The 25331-nt window shown below is 41.7% G+C and overlaps 1 protein-coding gene across 1 annotated transcript; it reads left to right on the top strand.

The window, feature by feature from the left end:
• Positions 1-1793: 1793 nt before the first annotated feature.
• Positions 1794-24975, top strand: LOC139543497 (kelch-like protein 8). Its single transcript, XM_071349609.1, has 10 exons — positions 1794-1898; positions 11989-12217; positions 12585-13133; positions 13392-13578; positions 13840-13983; positions 19681-19792; positions 19930-20098; positions 22618-22777; positions 23850-24051; positions 24296-24975. The coding sequence occupies exons 2-10, from the start codon at positions 12011-12013 to the stop codon at positions 24417-24419; spliced, it is 1854 nt and encodes a 617-aa protein (XP_071205710.1). The 5' UTR covers positions 1794-1898; positions 11989-12010; the 3' UTR covers positions 24420-24975.
• Positions 24976-25331: the final 356 nt, after the last annotated feature.

A 25331-nucleotide genomic window follows, 5' to 3' on the forward strand; every position in this document is an offset into this window, starting at 1 on the left:
GTTCCAATGGCACGTTGTGTTAGCTAATCCAAGTTTATCATTTTAAAAGGCTAATTGATCAATAGAAAACCCTTTCACAATTCTGTTAGCACAGATGAAAACTGTTGTTCTGATTAAAGAAGCAATAAAACTGGCCTTTAGACTAGTTGAGTATCTGGAGCATCAGTATTTGTGGGTTCGATTACAGGCTCAAAATGGCTAGAAACAAATAACTTTTTTCTGAAACTCGTCAGTCTATTCTATTCAATGCTAGAAATTGCCAAGAAACTGAAGATCTCGTACAACGCTGTGTACTACTCTGTTCACAGAACAGCGCAAACTGACTCTAATCAGAATAGAAAGAGGAGTGGGAGGCCCCGGTGCACAACTGAGCAAGAGGACATTAGAGTGTCTAGTTTGAGAAACAGACGCCTCACAAGTCCTCAACTGGAAGCTTCATTAAATAGTACCCACAAAACACCAGTCTCAAGAGGCGACTCCGGGAAGCTGGCCTTCTAGGCAGAGTTGCAAAGAAAAAGCCATATCTCAGACTGGCCAATAAAAAGAAAAGATGAAGATCTTGCCATGTTTGATAACAAGTGGCATATTATTAATAAGAAGCTCGGTTTCCTACTATAGGTAGTTGGCTGCATAGTGATAGCAACATTGCAACTCTGATGCAAGTACAATTCCCTTCTGCCTGGTAAGGGACCTCCTATATGTGCACATGTGCACCAACATTTTTTATGGGCATAATCATAGAATTACATATATGATTGGAACCTATTTCTTCCTATTCCAAAAAATAAGTGGTAAGCCTACCTGTTTGATAGACACAATTATGCTATCCATAGATGTCGGTATAGCCAAATACTACCATACCTTGTCATGCACTGAATAAATATCTATGTGTCTGGGAAGGGCTTGGCGTGTTTGGTTAAAACCAGGGATTGAATTGAGTGAAGGTATCACATACCCGTTGTTAAAAAAAGGGAAAAAATAATATATTTTGTCTGTATATTTTGAAATAAATACATGAAACGTATCCAATTTATATCAAGCGTTCTATAACAATGCTTAACTCGTGATGCCTTATGTTAGAAACAAGTTCTAAAATGCCCGTGAAAGACGTGACTCCGATGCATATGGGGATATATTGATTCCCCTCTATGACATTCTGAAGCTGAGCTGCAGCATATTATATTAGAGGAGATTAAAAGAAATGACTTTGCTATTCTGTCCCTATTAATTGAGCTTTTCTCTTTCTGAAAAGAGAAGATGTTTGTTTAAACCCAGGCAGCTTTTAGGGAAGCACTTCTGTTGTTGTGTTTTTCGAGTAGCCAGCAGTTGAAGCTTACATTTTTCTGCGTCAGTAGAGCCTCTGTCTGGGTGGAAAGTTCACTTTTGAAAGTGCCATGCTTAAATTCATTAGGATGTCTAAGATGTAATTATTTGCAAAAAAGACACTCTGGTTTGACATTGAGAAATATGGTAAGAATGTCTATATCTCTGTCCATTATTTCCTGAAACTTCTATTTTGTGTGGGGTAGGGGTTTGCAGATTTTTGTCTTGCCTAGGGTAGCAGAACGTCCAGGACCGGCCCTGTCTAGGACCTTCCTAGAATAAGTATTGACGAGCAAACTCCGAATATCAAACTAAAAATAAATGTAATGCAGTGTATTTGTTTAATTTATAACATGTACTTTTTTGAAGTAATAGATAACGCATGTATTATTTACTGTTACTTACAATGTCAACATGTTTCATATGATGACAACTGCGCTGTGCTGGAAGTCGACCACATCTCCCATAAAGCATTGCAATTTACAACATCTTTGCCAAAACGAATCGAATTGGTTATTTCTTCACTGCAAGAAATGAAATTGGATTGAAGTGTGCATGGATTTATACAAGCTGAGGTAACAGAAAAAATGCATTTGCTTCATGTAGATTGTCTCAAAGTTTCCATGTATTAAATGCGCAGCAAGGTTGACATTAATTAGTTTCCTCCACATCTTGCATGAGTGATTTGATGTCAACAAGTTCAGGATATTGTCAGCTAGCAAGCTAACGTTAGCCAACTTTCCTTGTTGTTAGCTAGCAAAGATATACGGCAATAGCTAACTATTATTTTAGGTTTCCCATACTACTACGGACTTACTTGCACTGCAAAATAAGAGAGACGCAGACTTTCTGAAATCTAACGTTAGACGCTTGCAACCTGTAAAGTTAGCTAGCCAATGAAGGTAACGTTTGCTAGCTAGTTAGCTCTAGCATCCTATTTACCTAGCTAGCATTAGCATGTTAGCTAGCGTAACAATAAACATAACTAGGTGAGCTTATTTGGTTGAACACATAAATATGGAACAGGTGGATAGTTGGCTAGCTATGGTTTGGTTGGTTGTCAAAGACTAACTAGCATAGTAAGCAAGGTGTAGCTTGTTGGTTGTCCAGAATGGCAACTTTACCTTCTCAATGCCATTTGTCCATAAGCCCTGAGACATGCTGTAATTGCTCTCTGGCCATGTGTCACTGAACATACGGTCATACTGTAACAACAGTGCTGTTTTTTTTATTATTCAGTCTTCAACCTCATTCAGAGAGATATTTATTGTTCGATGGGTCAGGGTAACTTTAACACATGGCAATGGGACAAAGTAGCCACCCTTTGCCTTGATGACAGCGTGGCACACTTGGCATTCTCTCAACCAGCTTCACCTGGAATGCTTTTCCAAAAGTCTTGAAGGAGTTCCCATATATGCTGAGCTTTTGTTGGCTGCTTTCTTTCACTCTGCGGTCCAACTAATCCCAAACCATCTCAATTGGGTTGAGGTCGGGTGATTGTGGAGGCCAGGTCATCTGATGCAGCACTCATCACTCTCTTTCTTGGTAAAATAGCCCTTACACAGCCTGGAGGTGTGCTGGGTCATTGTCCTGTTGAAAAACAAATTATGGTCCCACTAAGTGCAAACCAGATGGGATGGTGTATCCCTGCAGAATGCTGTGGTAGCCATGCTGGTTAAGTGTGCCTTGAATTCTAAATAAATCACTGACATTGCAGAAATCATCCGTTCACCTACTCCGTGTCTCACAAAGACACAGCGGTTGGAAGCAAAAATCAGATTAGACAGATTTCCACCTGTCTAATGTCCATTGCTTGTGTTTCTTGGCCCAAGCAAATTTCTTCTTATTGGTGTCCTTTTAGTAGTGGTTTCTTTGCAGCAATTTGACCATGAAGGCCTCATTCACGCAGTCTCCTCTGAACAGTTGATGTTGAGATGTCTTTTACTTGAACTCTGAAGTGTTTATTTGGGCTGTAATCTGAGGCTGGTAACTCTAATAAACTTATCCTCTGCAGCAAAGGTAACTCTAGGTCTTCCTTTCCAGTGGTTTTCTTCATGAGAGACAGTTTCATCATAGCGCTTGATGGTTTTTGCGACTGCACTTAAACTTAAAGTTCTTGACATTTTCCGGATTGGCTGACCTTCATGTCTTAAAGTATTGATGGCTTGTTGTTTCTCTTTGCTTATTTGAGCTGTTCTTGACATAATATGGACTTGGTTTTTTATCAAATGGATCAATCCTCTGTATATCACCCTGATTGGCTCAAATGCAGTAAGAAGGAAATTCCACAAATTAACTTTGAACAGGGCACACCTGTTAATTGAAATGCATTCTAGGTGACTACCTCATGAAGCTGGTTGAGAGAATCCCAAGTGTGTGCAAAGCTGTCATCAAGGCAAAGGATGGCTACTCTCAAATATAAAATACACTTTCTTTGGTTACTACATGGTTCCATGAATTTGATTATATAATGTAGAAAATAGTAAAAAAAAAAAAAAACCTTGAACGAGTAGGTGTCCAAACTTTTGACTGGTACTATATGTAATTTTCAATACACTCATTGCCTACAGTTTTATCAGTATATATCTTTTAGACAGACTTATATGGGATGAGTTGTCAAGGAAGTAAATATATATATTTTTTATATATATAACTAGGCAAGTCAGTTAAGAATGCATACTTAATTACAATGATGGCCTACACCAGCCAAACCCGGATGACGCTGGGCCAATTGTGCACCGCCCTATGGGACTTCCAATCATGGCCGGTTGTGATACAGCCTGGATTCGTACCAGGGTGTCTGTAGTGACACATTTAGCGCTGAGATGCAGTGCCTTAGACCACTCTGCCACTCGGGTGCCCTTTGACCACATTGTCTCTGCAGTATATGTTTTCTGCCCTTTTAGAGCTCGGTAAAATACTGAGGAGGGGGGTGTTGTCACATGGAGTCTATTCAGCGCTAGAAAGCTCACTAGGGGCCACATAATCTGTCAAGTGTGGGTGGAAATGTGTTCTCGTTTGTGATGCTCCATTTGTTTAGCTGTGCCATATCTGTTTGGCAGGAGAGAGAGACCTCCACACTGGGCTGGGGCCCAATGGCATCTGTCCTACATCTCTCTATTGCCAACAGTGTCATCATACATTGAGCCTCCTGTGAGAATTATCCTTAACTCTTTTTCCATTGAGTGTGCACTCAATGGAAAAAGGGGGAAAGAGGGAAAGAACAGAACAGACTCAACTTGAGCATTTGGCTGGCTGTAGGCCAAATGTGCTGTTCTAAAGTCCTCTACCTTCTCACAAGCTTTCTGAATTGTCCTGATAGGGCAATTCGATAGTAACAGAATTGTGCTGAGACTCAGATTGTTCACTTTTAAAATGTATGCCAAACAAAAACTATTGATTTCAAAGTTCAACAAACCAAACCAACTCCATGCACAAGGACTACTTTTAACAATTTACATTTTACAAAAACACATTTACTGGAAGAACTGTGTAATGCAAAATGTGGTAATGTGGTAACACAATTTCTGTAAAATCTCTGTGACCACATTTTCCAATTAAAGATTCAACGATGTCTGCAGAAATAATGGGGTGTCAGCCAGGATGTCAGTTAGATGACAATTTAGCCGTCAACTTGCCGGCTTTCGGACTATTTAAATAAAACTGTTGCCGGCCAAAAGTACTGGGAGGAAAGAAAATACTATTTCAAAATAATGCTTTTTATTCATTAATAGGAAACCAGTTGACCTAAATACCATCATGCTTATTGCTCTAATTTGCATAATTTTGTGGAGTTAACTTCTCTAGCGTAGGGGGCAGCATTGGGAATTTTGGATGAAAAGCGTGCCCAAATTAATCTGCCTGCTACTCAGCCATAAATGCTAGAATATGCGTATAATAAACCATGATGCTCTCTCCACCATACTTTTTGATGTGTGCTGTGCCTTTTTTTTCTCCACACATATAGTTTTGTGTTCCTTCCAAACAACTCAACTGTAGTTTCATCTGTCCATGGAAACCTTTGCCAGTAGCGCTGTAGAACATCCAGGTGCACTTTTGCAAACTTCAGATGTGCAGCAATGTTTTTTTTGGACAGCAGTGGCTTCTTCCGTGGTGTCCTCCCATGACCACCATTCATGTTTAGTGTTTTACGTAATGTAGACTAGTCAACAGAAATGTTAGCATGTTCCAGAGATTTATGTAAGTCTTTAGCTGACATGCTAGGATTCTTAACCTCATTGAGCTTTCTGCGCTGTGCTCTTGCAGTCATCTTTGCAGGACGGCCACTCCTAGGGAGAGTAGCAACAGTGCTGAACTTTCTCCGTTTATAGACAATTTGTCTTACCGTGGACTGATGAACATCAAGACTTTTAGAGATACTTTTGTAACCCTTTTCAGCTTTATGCAAGTCAACAATTCTTAAAATTAGGTCTTCTGAGATCTTTTGTTTGAGACATGGTACACATCAGGCAATGCTTCTTGTGAATAGCAAAATCAAATTTTGTGAGTTTGAATTTTTTTAATATGGCAAGGCAGCTCTAACCAACATCTCCAATCTCGTCTCATTGATTGGACTCCAGGTTAGTTGAGGCTTTTGGAGAAGTCATTAGCCTAGGGGTTCACATACTTTTTCCAACCTACACTCTGAATGTCTAAATGATGTATTCAAAATAGACGAGAAAAATATAATTTGTGTTATTAGTTTAACCTCTCTAGGGTACGTGAGACGGTAGCGTCCCACCTCGTCAACAGCCAGTGAAACTGCAGGGCGCCAAATTCAAAACAACAGAAATTCCATAATTAAAATTCCTCAAACATACATGTATTTTACACCATTTTAAAGATACACTTGTTGTAAATCCAGCCACAGTGTCAGATTTCAAAAAGGCTTTACGACGAAAGCAAACCAAACGATTATGTTAGGTGAGTGCATATTCACAGAATAACACAACCTTTTTTCCAGCCAAAGAGAGCAGTAACAAAAAGCAGAAATAGAGAGAAAATTAATCATAAACCTTTGATCTTCATCAGATGACACTCATAGGACTTCGTGTTACACAATACATGTATGTTTTGTTCGGTAAAGTTCATATTTATATCCAAAAATCAGAGTTTACATTGGCGCCTTATGTTCAGAAGTTCCAAAACATCCTTTGATTTTGCAGAGAGCCACATCAATTTACAGGAATACTCATAATAAACATTACTAAAAGATACAACTGTTATGCATGGAATTTTAGATGCACTTCTCCTTAATGCAACCGCTGTGTCAGATTTCAAAAAAGCTTTACGGAAAAAGCAACCCATGCAATAATCTGAGTCGGCGCTCAGAGCCCAATCAAGACACAAATATAGCCGCCATATTATGCAGTCAACAGAAATCAGAAGTAACATTATAAACATTCACTTACCTTTGATTATCTTCATCAGAATGCACTCCCAGGAATCCCAGTTCCACAAATGTTTGTTTTGTTCGATAATGTCCATTTGTCCAAATTCCTCCTTGTTGTTCTAGCGTTCAGTACACTTTCCAAACTCAGGACACGCGGAAAGTACAGACAAAGTTAAAAAAAGTAATATTATAGTCCGTAAAAACATGACAAACGAAGTATTGAATCAATCTTTAGGATGTTTTTAACATAATTCTACAATAATGTTCCAACCGGAGTATTCCTTTGTCTTCAGAAGTGCGATGGAACAGATCTCGCTCTCACGTGAATGCGCATGTTCAGTTCATGATAGACCTTACTCATTCCTCTCTCCTTCGGCCCCACTTCACAGTAGAGGCATCAGACAAGGTTCTAACGACTGTTGACATCTAGTGGAAGTCTTAGGAAGTGCAACATTACCAATTAAAGGTCGACCGATTAATCGGAATGGCCGAATAATCGGGTCCGATTTCAAGTTTTAATAACAATCGGAAATCGGTATTTTTGGGCGCTGATTTGCCTATTTTATTTATTTTATTTTTTGGCTTAACTTGAAAGGTGTTCCTTCGTTATTTTACCGTTCATGTCTTCCATAGAGAATGTCTTGATCTACTTCAAATAAGGTCTATGTTTCGTGCAGGCTTAAACCGCCTCGACGTTTTGATACCCGTGTAAATCTCACTAGGATAAGGTAACGTTTGTCAACATTTTCATAAATTCACTCTACAAAAAAATGTATCTTCGCTTATATTTAGCCAATATTGATCAGAGTTACCTTGTCCTATAGATATCTACACAGTTATAAAATTGGCAAGGTGGTGTAAGCCTACACGAAACACAAACCTTATTTTAAGTGAATCTAAAAAAATATCCTATGGAATAAATGAAGGCACTGCTTTTCAGATTTTGCTAGAAGGTGTTATGGGAATTATGACTCGCACTTTGGTTGTCAATTCTTACCATGCCCATTATTAAAATAGGATTTCCTGCATATAGAAATTAAAGTTTTTGTTTTCAACATTCATCACAGGTAACTTAAACTCTATTTTTATTCAAACAGTTGAGAGTATTTGTCTCCTAAGCAGACTCTTCAGTATCATTGTCACTTCAGAGCTGTGTGTGTGTGTGTGTGTGTGTATTTATGTATTATATTAAGTGAAACTAAAGTGTTCATTGTTCATTCAGTATTGTTGCAATTGTCAAAAAAATGTGTGTGTGTGTGTGTGTGTGTGTGTGTATGATATATATAACTTTTTTTTATTTTTATAAATCAGCCGATTTAATCAGTATCGGCTTTTTTTGTCCTCCAATAATCGGTATCGGCGTTGAAAAATCATAATCGGTCGACCTCTATTACCAATATCCCACTGTATCTTCAATAGGAGCTGAGTTGAAAATCGACCAACCTCAGATTTCCCAATTCCTGGTTGGATTTTTTTCTCAGGTTTTTGCCTGCCATATGAGTTCTGTTATACTCACATACATCATTCAAACAGTTTTAGAAACTTCAGAGCGTTTTCTATGCAAATCTACTATACTATGCATATTCTAGCTTTTATGGCTTTGTAGCAGGCCGTTTACTCTGGGCATGCTTTTCATCCGGACGTGAAAATACTGCCCCCTACCCCAAAGAAGTTAAGCACACTATGTTTGTCTGTTGTGACTTAGATGAAGATCAGATCAAGTTTGATGACCAATTTATGCAGAAATCCAGGTAATTCTAAAGGGCTCACATACTTTTTCCTGCCATTATAGGTACATGACGTATTAACGCCACGTAAAATTTTGCGCTACACGTGCAACACAGCATTCCTAACTTTGCCCTCAATGTCTGCTGTGTGGATCGAGCAGTCAACAAGTCGAGCAGTCATTTGAAAGGGTAGGAACATTTCAGCGAGACAACGTAAAGGCGAAATCCATTAAAGCCAAGATAATGGAATTCATTGCCCTTGACAATCAACCGTTCTCTGTCGTGGATGATGTTGGCTTTCGCCGACTGGTTGAGCACCGGTACACACTACCAAGTGTGCTATTTTTCAAATGTTGCCATACCGGAGTTGCACGGTAATAGTGTCGCCGCTGTATATCGTGAAGCTAATATACTATGGAACGGCGTTTGGATCTTTGCGTGTCAAAAAAAAAACATTAGCACTGTCAAAGCTGTACAAAAAAGTCTGCAAACAAGCACACACCGGCCACAAACGATGTGTTTTCAATACCGGATTGGTAATAAAGCATAATTTGTTCGACCTCAACTTCTGGGGTAGCTAGCTTTAGCTTGGTACCTAGCTAGCACCAATACAACCAGCCTGAAAACAATGACCAGCAGAAACTGCAGTCATTTTCATTATTCTTAGCAATGATTTAGGAATCCTTGTGAGTAAGTATTATTGTTCGCCTATTGAAATTGAACTTCAGTTCATGAAAATAAATGGCCAGCCAGCTACTTAACCCTCTATGCCCAATGCTAACGTTTAAGCAGCCAGCTAGCTTCATCTGGCTAGTGAGGCTCGACCAAATCAAATTTTATTTTTCACATGCATATGGTTAGCAGATGTTAATGCGAGTGTAGCGAAATGCTTGTGCTTCTAGTTCCGACAATGCAGTAATAACCAACGAGTAATCTAACCTAACAATTTCACAACAACTACCTTATACACACGTGTAAAGGAATGAAGAATATGTACATTAAAATATATGAATGAGTGATGGTACAGAACGGCATAGGCAAGATGCAGTAGATGGTATAGAGTACAGTATATACATATGAGATGAGTATGGTATGTAAACTAGAGGTCGACCGATTATGATTTTTCAACGCCGATACCGATTATTGGAGGACCAAAAAAAGCCGATACCGATTAGTCGGCCGTTTTGTTGTTTTTTTTAATTTATTTATTTGTAATAATGACAATTACAACAATACTGAATGAACACTTTATTTTAACTTAATATAATACATCAATAAAATCAATTTAGTAAGTAAATATTGAAACATGTTCAATTTGGTTTAAATAATGCAAAAACAAAGTGTTGGAGAAGAAAGTAAAAGTGCTATAAGTGCTATGTAAGAAAGCTAACGTTTCAGTTCCTTGCTCAGAACATGAGAACATATGAAAGCTGGTGGTTCCTTTTAACATGAGTCTTTAATATTCCCAGGTAATAAGTTTTAGGTTGTAGTTATTATAGGACTATTTCCCTCTATACCATTTGTATTTCATTAACCTTTGACTATTGGATGTTCTTATAGGCACTTTAGTATTGCAAGTGTAACAGTATAGCTTCCGTCCCTCTCCTCGCTCCTCCCTGGGCTCGAACCAGCAACACAACGATAACAGCCACCATCGAAGCAGCGTTACCCATGCAGAGCAAGGGGAACAACTACTAGAAGGCTCCGAGCGAGTGACATTTGAAACGCTATTAGCGCGCGCTAACTAGCTAGCCATTTCACTTCGGTTACACCAGCCTTGTCTCGGGAGTTGATAGGCTTGAAGTCATAAACAGCGCAATGCTTGACGCACAACGAAGAGCTGCTGGCAAAACGCACGAAAGTGCTGTTTGAATGAATATTTACGCGCCTGCTTCTGCCTACCACCGCTCAGTCAGATACTTAGATACTTGTATGCTCAGTCAGTTTATATGCAACGCAGGACACGCTAGATAATATCTAGTAATATCATAAACCATGTGTAGTTATGTTTGATTGTTTTTTATAAGATAAGTTTAATGCTAGCTAGCAACTTACCTTGGCTTACTGCATTCGTGTAACAGGCAGTCTCCTTGTGGAGTGCAACGAGAGAGAGGCAGGTCGTTATTGCGTTGGACTAGTTAACTGTAACGTTGTAATATTGAATCCCCCGAGCTGACAAGGTGACAATCTGTCATTCTGCCCCTGAACAAGGCAGTTAACCCACCGTTCCTAGGCTGTCATTGAAAATAAGAATGTGTTCTTAACTGACTTGCCTAGTTAAATAAAGGTATAAAAATATATATATATATTTTAATAATAATTTTAAAAATCGGCAAATCGGCGCCCAAAAATACCGATTTCCGATTGTTATGGAAACTTGAAATCAGCCATTCCGATTAATCGGTCGACCTCTAATGTAAACATATAAAAGTGGCATTGTTTAAAGTGGCTAGTGATACATGTATTACATCAAGATGGCAAGATGCAGTAGATGGTATAAGTACAGTATATACATATGAGATGAGTAATGTAGGGTATGTAAACATTTTATGAAGTGGCATTGTTTAAAGTGGCTAGTGATAAAAACAAATCATCAATTTTCACATTGTTAAAGTGGCTGGAGTTGAGTCAGTATGTTGGCAGCAGTCACTCGATGTTAGTGGTGGCTGTTTAACAGTCTGATGGCCTTGGGATAGAAGCTGTTTTTCGGTCCCTGCTTGGATGCACCTGTACTGACCTCTCCTTCTGTATGATAGCGGGGTGAACAGGCAGTGGCTCGGGTGGTTGTTGTCCTTGATGATCTTTATGTCCTTCCTGTGACATCGGGTGGTGTAGGTGTCCTGGAGGGCAGGTAGTTTGCCCCCGGAGATGCGTTGTGCAGCCCTCGCTACTCTCTGGAGAGCCTTACGGTTGTGTGCGGAGCAGTTGCCATACCAGGCGGTGATACAGCCCGATAGGATGCCCTCGATTGTGCATCTGTAAAAGTTTGAGTGCTTTTGGTGACAAGATGAATTTCTTCAGCCTCCTGACGCTGTCTGTGTGGGTGGACCAGTTCAGTTTGGCCGTGATGTGTACGCCAAGGAACTTAACTTACTACCCTCTCCACTACTGTCCCGTCTGTGTGGATAGGGGGGTGCTCCCTCTGCTGTTTCCTGAAGTCCACAATCATCTCCTTTGTTTTGTTGACGTTGAGTGTGAGGTTATTTTCCTGACACCACACTCCGAGGGACCTCACCTCCTCCCTGTAGGCCATCTCGTCGTTGTTGGTAATCAAGCCTACCACTGTAATTTAAAGATTAAGTCGGGAGATAGTAACTCAGTAAACAACTTTTCCCGTGGTGCCCCAAATTACTAAATTGTTACATTATTAATTTAATCTAATAACAATTAAACAGATAATGATTCGATAAATAGCATTCATCACATTAATGATAGTCACGTCACGACAGTGCTCATGGGTCCTTTAACATGTAAATTACAGATTTATTGTTTGAGACAATATGAAGAAAATGCTATCTCCCATTCGTTTTGACCTCTCTTTCCTAGGTTTGGCTCCCTGTAGACGGTGATGGCGCCAGGGGATATGGTGCCGGAACATGCCAAGCAGCATAAGCTCAAACAGGAGAAGGAGAAGCTTCAGAGCACCACCAGGCCTGATAGAGACTCTGAGCCAGATGGATCTTTTGTCTTTGAGGCCCACGAGGCATGGAAGGACTTCCACAACTCTTTGCGCCAGTTCTACGAAGTGGGGGAGCTCTGTGATGTTACACTGAAGGTAGGCAGAGTATGGTTTTATAGTGTTGTCACAATACTCTTCATACTCAGTTAGCTATATCATGGCAGGAAGAGTAAGTAAACATGAAACCGACGTGTCATGTGTGACGACAAAGCCTTTTTCATGTCTGTTTTTGTGAAGTTTAATGGAGACCAGTTAGGCCTATTGAATCAAATTAGTTTGAATCGTTGAATAGTTGGTGAAAGCCCTCGTCTCTTTTTAAAAAAATTAAAAGGCACAATTGAACCACCTGAAGCTTGTGGAATGAATAGCTCAGGGAATTAATAACCTTTGAGCTGACATTAACTTGTTTCCGTCCTTTCTCCCTCCCTCTCCCTGTCTTTCTCTCTGTTCTCCCCGTGTTCAGGTGGGAAGCAAGCTGATACCATGCCACAAGCTGGTGCTGGCCTGTGTCATCCCTTACTTCAAGGCCATGTTCTTGTCCGAGATGTCAGAGGCCAAACAGGACCTGATAGAGATCAAGGACTTTGACGGAGGCGCCATCCACGACCTGGTGCGTTTTGCCTACTCCTCCCGCCTGACGCTGACAGTGGACAACGTGCAGCCTCTTCTCTATGCAGCCTGTATTCTGCAGGTGGAGCTGGTCGCCAGGGCCTGCTGTGAGTATATGAAGGCACACTTCCACCCCTCCAACTGCCTGGCTGTCCGCACCTTTGCCGAGAGCCACAACCGTGTCGACCTGATGGACATGGCGGACCGTTATGCTTGCGAGCACTTCCGGGAGGTGGTGGACTGTGAGGACTTCCTGTGCGTGTCGCCTCAGCACCTGAGAACCCTGCTGTCCTCCAGCGAACTGAACATCCACTCTGAGAGACAGGTTTACAACGCTGCTGTCAAGTGGCTGAAGGCCAACCCCCAGCACCATGAGGCCTGGCTGGAACAGATCATGACTCAGGTCAGATAGTAGTCGCACACATCTCAGCCTTTGCATTTTAATGAATTCTCAGATGTAGGTATGCTTGTTGGTGCTTATGTGTTTCTGTGTGTACATTGACTTTGTTGTCTATTTATGGAGTTTTTGCATTACCACTACTCCTGTGTGTGGTGTTTGAATCTGTGCTGTGTCTGTATTACCCGGCTGCCCTGCAGGTGCTTCTGTGTTTTATGTCCGAGTGTATGTTAACTCTGTGGTATATATCTGTGTGTCCTGTAGGTGCGCCTCCCCCTGCTCCCAGTAGACTTCCTGACAGGCACGGTGGCCAAGGAGGAGATGATCAAAGGAAATCTGAGCTGCCGGGATCTGCTGGATGAGGCCAGGAACTATCACCTGCACCTCAGCAACAAGGTGGTGCCTGACTTTGAGTATTCAGTCCGCACCACGCCTAGGAAACATATTGCAGGTAACAGACTGGTAGCCTGTCCAACTATTAAGCAATCAGCTACATAATAGGGTTGAGCTTGTACAATGCAGAACAATGATCAAGAAAAAGCTGGAATTCCTGCAATTCTTCATGTCACTTGTATTTATTACGAGCCTGACAAATAACAAAACCTTCGGTCTTTTGATTCCTCTTGAGTGTATATTTATATGTTGAGCTGGCATTGCAGTGTTGTTTTTCTCACTGGTCCTGCTCTGACCTTTGCCCCCCAACTCTCCTCAGGGGTATTGTTCTGTGTTGGTGGCCGGGGAGGTTCTGGTGACCCGTTCCGCAGCATCGAGTGTTACTCCATCAGCAAGAACAGTTGGTTCTTCGGGCCTGAGATGAACAGCAGGAGACGCCATGTTGGAGTAATTTCTGTAGGAGGTAAGAGATGGAGGGATGAGAAAGGAGAGATGGTGAATAGATGGATATAGGACTCTAGTTGCCAAAAGCCCGTTTTAGCATGGGCAGCGCCATTGAGGACTTTCACCATTTTGAAGGAGTCAACAGTGTGGGACTTCTAATGGGTTAAGGGAGGATCAAATGACTCCAACTGGGTCATCAAGAGGGATCAGCCAATGAATTATACTTGTGAAGAAGAAAATTGGAGATGGCCTCAATGGCATTGTCCATGCTCTAACGCCTTAATTAGACGGATACAGTGATGCGATGTCTATGGCGTTGGGAGAACAGTAGGGATTTAGCAACTCACCGATACACATCGGTCCCCAGTTCAAATGTTTAAGATGCAAGTGCATCAGTATGCGTGAGCCAAAACCGATCCAAATGACAACCGATTTAAAACGTTACGAATTGCCGGTTCATTAACGTTTTTTACTCCTTCTTTTTTTTCTGCCTTATTCCAAAAATATTTATTTTTGAATTGAATTGATGCGTCCTCCTTCAGCTTATTGAACTTTTATGCATGTAACTGCGTATGACATTGATCTACAAGTCAGATAACAACTGTTTGCACAGTGCGGGAGATGCAGCTGCTTGTGCCAACGAGAGGTAGGCCTACCCTATCCCTTTTTCAAATATTCTTAGGCTACATCTGCGTGGCACCTTTAGCATTCAGGTGTTTGTAATATTAAATCATGGGCTTTATTATTTGAGGGACAACCCATGTAATTTGCTGAGTCATTGTTACCAAAATGCTGTGTAGGCTACCGGAGTGGACACATCTCACATCTTGCTGATTGTACATCTAAATGCTGATTGGGGCTTTTTGACTTCCAGATTCTCCGTATTAAATGTTTTCGGTAGTTCTCCTTTAAACAGTATTTCTTTACATGAACAGGGTAAAGGTGTAATTTCATAACAAGGACAGCAATAATTTTTGCGAGCTGTACTGGTCATAACGGGAAAAGACAGCAGCTCTCCTCTGTAAAGTTCCAAACGGTCAAAACCATTTGCTTTTGAGACTGAGGTAAAATCCGAAGCTGTTATAAAAATTGTTTATTACCAGTCAAAAGTTTGGACACACCTACTCATTCATTTTTTTTTTTTTTACTGTTTTCTACATTGCATAATAATAGTGAAGACAAACTAAGAAATAACATATATAGGAATCATGTAGTAACCAAAAAAGTGTTACACAAATCAAAATATATTTGAGATTCTTCAAAGTAGCCACCCTTTGCCTTGATGACAGCTTTGCAAACAATTGGCATTCTCTCAACCAGCTTCATGAGGTAGTCACCTGGAATGCATTTCAAATAACAGGTGTGCCTTGTTAAAAGTACATTTGTGGAATTTCTTTCTTTCTTAATGAGTACACACTTTTTCATTTCCCTGCTGTATCAGACCAAAAAAAAACATATCAGTATGGCTCTAGATGATAATTTCTCAAAATAATTGATGACATATTACTAGGTCAAAAATGTTTTATCTGCTACATGACAAGTTAATCAGTGGGTGATGAGGATTTCAGATAAAAAGTGGAGGGACGAAAACAACTTGCCCATCTTATAGTGGTAGATGGTCAGTCTGCCCTATTGCGTCATACATGCAGGCGCAGCATATGTTTTACTATTGTTACAGGCTTTGGTTTTTCATTTATGTTTTGACGTTGGACTTTAGCACATATGGCTCGTTATCACTTAGGGCGCACCGATTGGCATCACCTGGTTAGTCATTATGTGGTGGCATCTTTGAAGCCTATTCCTGCTTTTGACAAACCTTTCAGCAGGGTTCTGGTGGATTGTGTTGGTCCTTTGCCCAAAGCCAAGACGGGTAACCAGTTTCTCTTAACCATTATGTGTGCTGCCACTTGTTTCCCTGAGGCCATTCCACTGAGGAAAATCACGACTCCCAGTATCGTTAAGGCCCTGGTGAAATTATTTTCAACGTTTGGACTTCCGCAGGCAGTGCAGTCGGACCAAGGTTTGAATTTCATGTCAAAGGTCTTCCAGCAAGTGCTACAACAGTTGGATGTAACCCAATGTTGTAAATGACTATTGTTGCTGGAAACAGCAGATTTTTTGTGTAATATCTACATAGGCGTACAGAGGCCCGTTATCAGCAACCATCACTCATGTGTTCCAATGGCACGTTGTTAGCTAATCCAAGTTTATAATTTTAAAAGGCAAATTGATCATTAGAAAACCCTTTGCAATTATGTTAGCACAGCTGAAAACTGTTGTTCTGACTAAAGAAGCAATAAAACTGGCCTTCTTTAGACTAGTTGAGTATCTGGAGCATTATCATTTGTGGGTTCAATTAGTCTCAAAATGGCCAGAAACAAATAACTTTCTTCTGAAACTTGTCAGTCTATTCTTGTTCTGAGAAATGAAGACTATTCCATGCGAGAAATTGCCAAGAATCTGAAATTCTCGTACAATGCTGTGTACTTCTCCCTTCACAGAACAGTGCAAACTGGCTCTAACCAGAATAGAATGAGGAGTGGGAGGCCCCGGTGCACAACTGAGCAAGAGGACATTAGTGTCTAGTTTGAGAAACAGGCTCCTCACAAATCCTCAACTGGCAGCTCCATTATAAATAGTACCCGCAAAACACCAGTCTCAACATCAGCAGTGAAGAGGTGACTCTGGGATGCTGGCCTTTCAAACTGCTTTTTTCCACATTTTGTTACGTTACAGCTTTATTCTAAAATGTATTACATTATTTTTTCCCTGAATCTACGCACAATACACCATAATGACAAAGCAAAAATTATTTGAAAGATTTTTTGCAAATGTTTTAAAAATAAAAGCAAATGCCTTATGCAAATAAGTATTTAGACCCTTTGCTATGAGACTCAAAATTGAGCTCAGGTGCATCCTGTTTCCATTGATCGTCCTTGATATTTCTACTACTTGTTTGGAGTCTAGCTGTGGTAAATTCAATTGATTGCACATGATTTGGAAAGGCACACACCTGTCTATATAAGGTCCCACAGTTGACAGTGCATGTCAGAGCAAATGAGTTCGAATGAGCTCATGAGTTCGAAGAAATTGTTCGTAGAGCTCCGAGACAGGATTGGGTCGAGGCACAGATCTGCAGAAGGGCGCCAAAACATTCCTACAGCTTTGAAGGTCCCCAAGAACACAGGGGCCTCCGTCATTCTTAAATGGAAGAAGTTTGGTACCACCAAGACTCTTCCTTAGAGCTGGCCGCCCGGCCAAACTGAGCAATCGGGGGAGAAGGGCCTCGGTCAGAGAGGTGACCAAGAACCTCATAGTCACTCTGACAAAGCTCCAAAGTTCCTCTGTGGAGATGGGAGAACCTTCCAGAAGGACAACTATCTCTGCAGCACTCCACCAAATCAGGCTTTTATGGTAGAGTGGCCAGACTGAAGCAACTCCTCAGTAAGAGGCACATGACAGCCCACTTGAAGTTTGCCAAAAGGCACCTAAAGACTCTTAGGCCATGAGAAACAAGATTCTCTGGTCTGATTAAACCAATATAGAACTATTTTTTTCATGAATACCATGCATCACGTCTGGAGGAAACCTGGCACCATCTCTACGGTGAAGCATGGTGGTGGCAGCATGTTGTGGGGATGTTTTTCAGCGGCAGGGGCTGAGACTAGTCATAAGATGAACAGCGCAAAGTACACAGACTGGGGAGAACGTTCACCTTTCAACAAGACAATGACCCTAAGCACACAGCCAAGACAACGTAGGAGTGGCTTCGGGACAAGTCTCAATGTCCTTGAGTGGCCCAGCCAGAGCTGGATATCTGAAAATGCCTGTGCAGTGACGCTCACCATCCAACCTGACAGAGCTTGAGAGGATCTGCAGAGAAGAATGGGAGAAACTGCACAAATACAGGAGTGCTAAGCTTGTAGCGTCATACCCAAGACGACTCGAGCCTGTGATTGCTGCCTAGTTGATTCAACAAATTACTGAGTAAACCGCTTCTACCCCCAAGCCATAAAACTGCTGAACAACTAATCAAATTCCACCCGGACTATCTATATTGACCCCCCCCCCCCCTTTGTTTTTACACTGCTGCTACTCGCTGTTTATCAATGCATAGTCATTTTTCAAATTACCGTGACTGTCCTGAACCCCCCCCGCACATTGACTCTGTACCCCCTATATATATATATATATATATATATATAGCCTCGTTATTATTTACATTTCTTGTTACTTTTTGATTCAACTTTTTTAGTCTTCAGTTTATTTAGTAAATATTTTATCAAATATATTTATTGAACTGCATTCTTGGTTAAGGGCCTCTAAGTAAGCATTTCACAGTAAGGTCTACTACACCTGTTGTATTTGGCGCATGTGACCATTTTTCAGTTCTTTTTTCTTTTTTACACGAGTGGCTTGCCCAGTGCTCCAGTTGTCTTGAGAGACCTTTAGTTGGCTCCCCCTATTTGATTTCTAGACAAGCATTCCTTTGTCTGATCTTCCCTGTTTTAGTTTTGCTTCACCATTTTGGTTTGCTTCCTGTCTTAAGTTTGGTGTGGGTTTTTATTTTTAATCTGCCTCTTCTTAGTCAAATTTAGTGGGTGCTCACGATGGGTGTTTTTTTAGGTTCCATTTGTTGTTGCTAGTCAACTTCCAGTGAACAACCCTGTGAGTGTCTTTCAGAACCCCTCCTAATACTCCACCTGTTTTTGTTGTCAGTGCCTCTTTGTACCTCCTAGCCTTTGTCCACGTGGGGACCTGGAGAATCTTCCTTGTTTTCGTATCCTTTTGGGGATTTCCAATACCCACGAGGATAGTATACAAGCGCACACAAGCTCAGAGAAGTCAGCTCAGACAGATTCCGCTCAGTTCCTGAGCTCCATCAGTATCAGATATTAATATGGAATGTGTTTGCATCTCATCAAACCGAATCGCATCAATTTGTTCCGTTAATCAAATTGCACCGAATGGTTTCAAACTAAAAATATCGTTCCTGTATTGTATCAGAGTCCATGTACAGTATCTAGATGTGTATCGAATTGTGCTTGTATGGCGAGATGCACATCCCTAGAGAATAGCCTTCACATGATGGATACATGTTGGTTCAGTTCAGTAGTGTGTTTTCTCGTAGGTCTCTTTTCTTAATTATGTTTGGAGTGCATTATAGAATCTCCAGGGATGGTCTGAGCACAGAGACTGATAGTTTAGCTGGCTTCCACTCTGAAAAGCCTATTAGCTTGAAATAAACTAGCTTCAGGATATGAACAAAACAGGAGAAAAGCATCTACAGCTCTTCTTTGGTTTCATTCCACACTATAAGCTTTTCTTAAACACTTTCAGGGAAGTCGGATTTGTTGTATTCCAGATATAATCATTGACCAGTACCTGTCCTGAAATGTGATCAGTAGGCCTACCATAAATTCTACATCCTAAACCATAGAGGTTTCCATAGTCAGGATTGTTTCCCCTGCACAGTTGAGTTCAGTCTTATATGGATGGATGGATGGATGGATGGATGGATGGATGGATGGATGGTCGGGTTAAGAGGGTCTTGTAGTCCTAACCTCTTGGTCCTCTGTAGCTAAGTTAGAGCATGACGCTTGGAACAACAGGATAGTGAGTTTGTTTCCCGGGACCACCTGTACGTAAAATGTATGCAAGTATGACTAAGTTGCTTTTGATCATAAAACAATTCATTATTTATTACATCCCTCAGGTAAAGTGTATGCAGTAGGGGGCCATGATGGTAGTGAACACCTGGGCAACATGGAGATGTTTGATCCTCTCACCAACAAGTGGATGATGAAAGCTTCCATGAACACTAAAAGGTATGTAATGTCTGGCAAAAGGCAAATTTAGTCTCTAATATGAGTTAGAGATTTTGTTATAGAAATGTAGTTTTACAGCAAAAATATACCTAATTATACTCACACTCATACTGAACTATTTTCATTGCTGTGTGAAGAAGAGGCATAGCTTTGGCAGCTCTGGGAGGTCCTATCTACGCCATCGGTGGTCTAGATGACAACTCCTGTTTCAACGATGTAGAGAGATACGACATCGAGAGTGACCACTGGAGTGCTGTGGCTCCCATGAACACGCCCAGAGGTGGAGTGGGCTCTGTGGCCTTAGGGGTGAGAACAAGACACTCTGAACACCTGGCTAGACTGATCATATACTAAACTCAGCAAAAAAAGAAATGTCCCTTTTTCAGGACCCTGACTTTAAAAGATAATTCATAAAAATCCAAATAACTTCACTGTAAAGATCTTCATTGTAAAGGGTTTAAACATTGTTTCTCATGCTGGTTCAATGAACCATAAACAATGAATGAACATACACCTGTGGAACGGTCGTGATGACACTAACAGCTTACAGACGGTAAGCAATTAAGGTCACAGTTATGAACACTTAGGACACTAGAGAGGCCTTTCTACTGACTCTGAAAAACACCAAAAGAAAGATGCCCAGGGTCCCTGCTCATCTGCGTGAACGTGCCTTAGGCATGCTGCAAGGGGGCATGAGGACTGCAGATGTGACCAGGGAAATAAATTGCAATGTCCGTACTGTGAGATGCCTAAGACAGCACTACAGGGAGACAGGACGGACAGCTGATCGTCCTCGCAGTGGCAGACCACGTGTCACAACACCTGCACAGGATCGGTACATCTGAACATCACACCTGCAGGACAGGTACAGGATGGCAACAACAACTGCCCGAGTTACACCAGGAACGCACAATCCCTCCATCAGTGCTCAGACTGTCCCCAATAGGCTGAAAGAGGCTGGACTGAGGGCTTGTAGGCCTGTTGTAAAGGCAATTCCTCACCAGACATCACCGGCAACAACGTCGCCTATGGGCACAAACCCACCGTTGCTGGACCTGACAGGACTGGCAAAAAGTGCTCTTCACTGGTGATTCGTGGTTTTGTCTCACCAGGAGTGATGGTTGGATTTGAGTTTATCGTCGAAAGAATGAGCGTTACACCGAGGCCTGTACTCTGGAGCGGAATCGATTTGGAGGTGGAGGGTCTGTCATGGTCTGGACCGGTGTGTCACAGCATCATCGGACTGAGCTTGTTGTCATTGCAGGCAGGCAATCTCAACGCTGCACATTACAGGGAAGACATCCTCCTCCCTCGTGGTACCCTTCCGGCAGGCTCATCCTGACATGACCCTCCAGCATGACAATGCCACCAGCCATACTGCTCGTTCTGTGCGTGATTTCCTGCAAGACAGGAATGTCAGTGTTCTGCCATGGCCAGTGAGGAGCCCGGATCTCAATCCCATTGTGCATGTCTGGGACCTGTTGGATCGGAGGGTGAGAGCTAGGGCCATTTCCCCCAGAAATATCCGGGAACTTGCAGGAAGAGTATGGTAACATCTCACAGCAAGAACTGGCAAATCTGGTGCAGTCCATGAGTAGGAGATGCACTGCCGTACTTAATGCTGCTGGTGGCCACACCAGATACTGTCTGTTCATTTTGATTTTGACCCCCCCTTTGTCCAGGGACACATTATTCCATTTCTGTTAGTCACATGTCTGTGGAACTTTGTCTCAGTTGTTGAATCTTGTTATGTTCATACAAATATTTACACATGTTAAGTTTGCTGAAAATAAACGCAGTTGACAGTGAGAGGACGTTTCTTTTTTTGCTGAGTATATTATGGATCAAGTATTCATTAGGGCACACCATAGCAACATTTTTCAAAACATTGTGCAGCAGAAAACAAGTGTCTTTCATTCAGATAGTTCTTCCCTGTTTTGTGCCTAGTTGACACGACCCAGGTGTTACATCACATTTATACGTACACTCATCACACATGACATCCTCAGATGCTTTCATAACCATTTTATATCATTGACATTGAGTTAAGAGATTTTATCCCCCAAGCTTTTTTGTGATTTGAAGTCTGTGCATAAAAACAGGCCATAATAACCGTTAACCCTATCAGTCCAGAGACCCCAGCAAAAATCAGCTTTTCATTTATCTGACTTTCATTTATCTGCATGCCAAATCACACCAGCCCTTATACTGTATTTAGCCTCACAATGAAGAGTTTTACAATTTTCTTTTCAGGACAACCAGGGCTCAAGTAGAACACAAAACAAGTTGACATAAACGGTTGCATTCATGAGTTTGATTGACCAATGTCAATAAACAAATAAGGTCCCCCCTGATAGATGAAGGTACAGAAATTGTTTGCTCAGTGGGAAATTAATATACAACTAGTCAGTGACAAGTTTGTGGAGTTTGACAGCAACTATGTGATCTTGTTACAGTATTTTAGACTCTATGTCCTTGGATTTCCTATGATTTTTTTATGTAGAAGAACCCATTAACGTCTAACGACTTGTGTAGCTTGTGAGCATCATTAGCTACATGTGCATGTTTGCATCTTTTCATACATCGTTTTTAATGTGTAGCTCAAACCATTCTGACTCAGCCCCAGTTAATCACACATACTAATGGATGCAGAAGAAATAGATGAATCCAATGGTACAACCCAAAAGTCTCTAGCTCAAACACACAATGTTTAAAAGGGTTTAGAAGTCCAAATCACACTGGTGTCGCGGTGGAACTCAATGGGTTAATCCTCTCCTCCCCTGTCAGAGTTAGACCTATATGTTAACACTCTCCTGTCCTGTCAGAGCCACGTGTATGCTGTGGGGGGTAACGACGGTGTGGCCTCTCTATCCAGTGTGGAGAGGTTTGACCCACATCTCAACAAGTGGACGGAGGTCAGGGAGATGGGCCAGAGACGGGCAGGGAACGGAGTCAGCGAGCTCAACGGGTGTCTCTATGTAGTGGGTAAGAACACAGCTCAGCACCACTGCATTTACATTTTGGGGGGGGGGGGCTATGGATCTGTCTCTGTATGTACGTTAGTCACGTGATATCTGGCACCAGCTGGCCCGATTTTTTTTTAAATTTATTTTTTAAATAAATAAAAATAATAATAAAATAAAATGATTTTTTTAATGTAACTTGAGTGAATAATGCGTCATGCCATAGAGAGCTGGCATTTACAAAATTACACTGAGTTGCCCAAGGGGGGACGCTAGAGTAATCGACTGGAATTCCATACTTTGAACAAGCATTTCTCTGGTCCTGTTGAATAATTGTCACTAATTGGCCCATCTGCCTGAGAGGGCGCTGCATAATTTGTGGGGGACGACATGTTTACTGTTTAGCAAATGGTCTTATCCAGAGTGACTTACAATCCATGCATTCATTCAAAGTAGGTAAAACGACCACATATCGATTCACCACATCATTGGAAACAAAACCACCTTCTCATACGTCACATCATTCCACTGGCTGCTTATTGCTATGGGTCACATGCCCTCCCCCCACTCACACACCACTACACACAATAGTTGTTGGCTTGTAAACATGAAACAGGAGGGAGAAAAGTTATTGTTTTGTCAAGTTGGTTGCTAATTAAAAGCGATCCATAAGGATGGGGTAATTTTATTGTGTTGCTGAATTTGAAGAGTCATCTAAGGCTGTTTCAGAGCTCTGGCCTGACTTTTAGCTGACCCTAGTTTGCATGAGTCAGCATTGGTGTGTTTGGAGGAGGAAAAGCTACTGATAACCTCAGTCTATGCATTGACCTCAGTGGATGGAGTAGCTCTTTATTGAAAGTCTGCAGCTTCACTGACTGCATAAACTTAAACAAGATATCACACTGTGGATGATATGTGACTTAGACTCTGTTTTTCAAAGCAATTTACAGTGAGTGCATAGATTTGTAGTATGTTTGTGATCCCTGTGTGAATTCAACCCACAACCTTGGCATTTCTAGCACCACACTCTTACCAACTGAGCCAGCTTTACAAGAGTACTTAGAGTATTTGATTCTGTCTTTCTGCGCTGTCAGGTGGTTTTGATGACAACTCCCCGCTGAGTTCTGTGGAGCGTTTTGACCCCCGTCTGAGTCGCTGGGACTACGTCTCTGAGCTGACCACGCCCCGGGGCGGAGTGGGTGTGGCCACGGTTATGGGTTGCGTGTTTGCGGTTGGAGGTCACAACGGGAACATCTACCTCAACACAGTGGAAGCCTTTGACCCCCGCATGAACAGGTGAGCTGGAGAGGGGGGATTGGAAGGGGTTCTGTTCAGGCGAGACAGATGGGTTGTATCGGGTCAGCTAAATCAAGCGAGCCCATTTTATAAAAGAGTATCTCTGGCCTACTACACCACCACCTGTACACTGGACACCTTTTACAGTATCCTGTTTTTTTACAGTTGAAAGGAAATTCTACATTTTGGAGCAGCTAGTCTGATGTTGACATTTTATATTGATCTGTGTTGTGTGTCTCCTCAGATGGGAGCTGGTGGGGTCGGTGTCTCACTGTCGGGCCGGCGCAGGAGTGGCTGTCTGCTCCTCTCACATCAGCCAGATCAGGGACGTGGGCCAGGGCTCCAGCAACGTGGTGGACTGCATGTGACCTGTGATCCCTGAGCTGATCACACTGACCGACTACACGGGAAGACCAACCCAACCCAAGCACTCAACCACACTGTCACTGAACAGGAGCACTAGTGGCTGTTCCTTTAAGCACTGACTGGAGGGTTCTCCCCAAAGAATGTAAGAGGAGCGCTGCACCACCTTGTGAACTAGCTGCGCCACTTTGAGAAATAAGATACTTAACTTTATTTGTTATCATATAAGGCAACTTTTTGCTCTAGATTGCAGTAAATGGCACTTACAGGTGTTGAAAACCTTTATCAAGTGAAAATGGCTGAGAGTTGAGCTTTAGACATCATATTAAACAGGCCTTGTGAATATCAGCTTGTATTTTAAGAGCAACAAGTTAGTACTTACAGTGCATTCGGAAAGTATTCAGACCACTTGACTTTTTACACATTTTGTTACATTACAGCCTTATTCTAAAAGTGATTAAATAGTTTTCCCCCCTCATCAAGCTACACACCATACCCCATAATGACAAAGCAAACCATTTTTGAAAATGTATTAAAAATAAAAAACAGATATCACATTTACATAAGTATTCAGACCCTTTGCTCAGTACTTTATTGAAGCATATTTGGCAGCGATTACAGCATTGAGTCTTCTTGGGTATCTTCTTGGCACACCTGTATTTGGGGCATTTCTCCCATTCTCTGCAGATACTCTCAAGCTCTATCAGGTTGGATGGGGATCGTTGCTGCACAGCTATTTTCAGGTCTCCAGAGATGGTACGATCAGGTTCAAGTCCGGGCTCTGGCTGGGCCCATCAAGACATTCAGAGACTTGTCCCGTAACCACTCCTGCGTTGTCTTGGCTGTGTGCTTAGGGTCGTTGTCCTGTTGGAAGGTGAACCTTCGCCTCAGTCTGAGGTCCTGAGCACTCTGGATCT

Source organism: Salvelinus alpinus, chromosome 18 (assembly GCF_045679555.1).
Source record: "Salvelinus alpinus chromosome 18, SLU_Salpinus.1, whole genome shotgun sequence".
NCBI classification, from domain to species: domain Eukaryota; kingdom Metazoa; phylum Chordata; class Actinopteri; order Salmoniformes; family Salmonidae; genus Salvelinus; species Salvelinus alpinus.

Coding starts and splice junctions, on each gene's coding strand:
- LOC139543497 (XM_071349609.1), top strand. CDS start 12,011: ATGGCGCCAGGGGATATGGTGCCGGAACATGCCAAGCAGCATAAGCTC. Junction 13,579..13,839: donor GCCTAGGAAACATATTGCAG/GTAACAGACTGG, acceptor AACTCTCCTCAG/GGGTATTGTTCTGTGTTGGT. Junction 24,052..24,295: donor TTTGACCCCCGCATGAACAG/GTGAGCTGGAGA, acceptor GTGTCTCCTCAG/ATGGGAGCTGGTGGGGTCGG.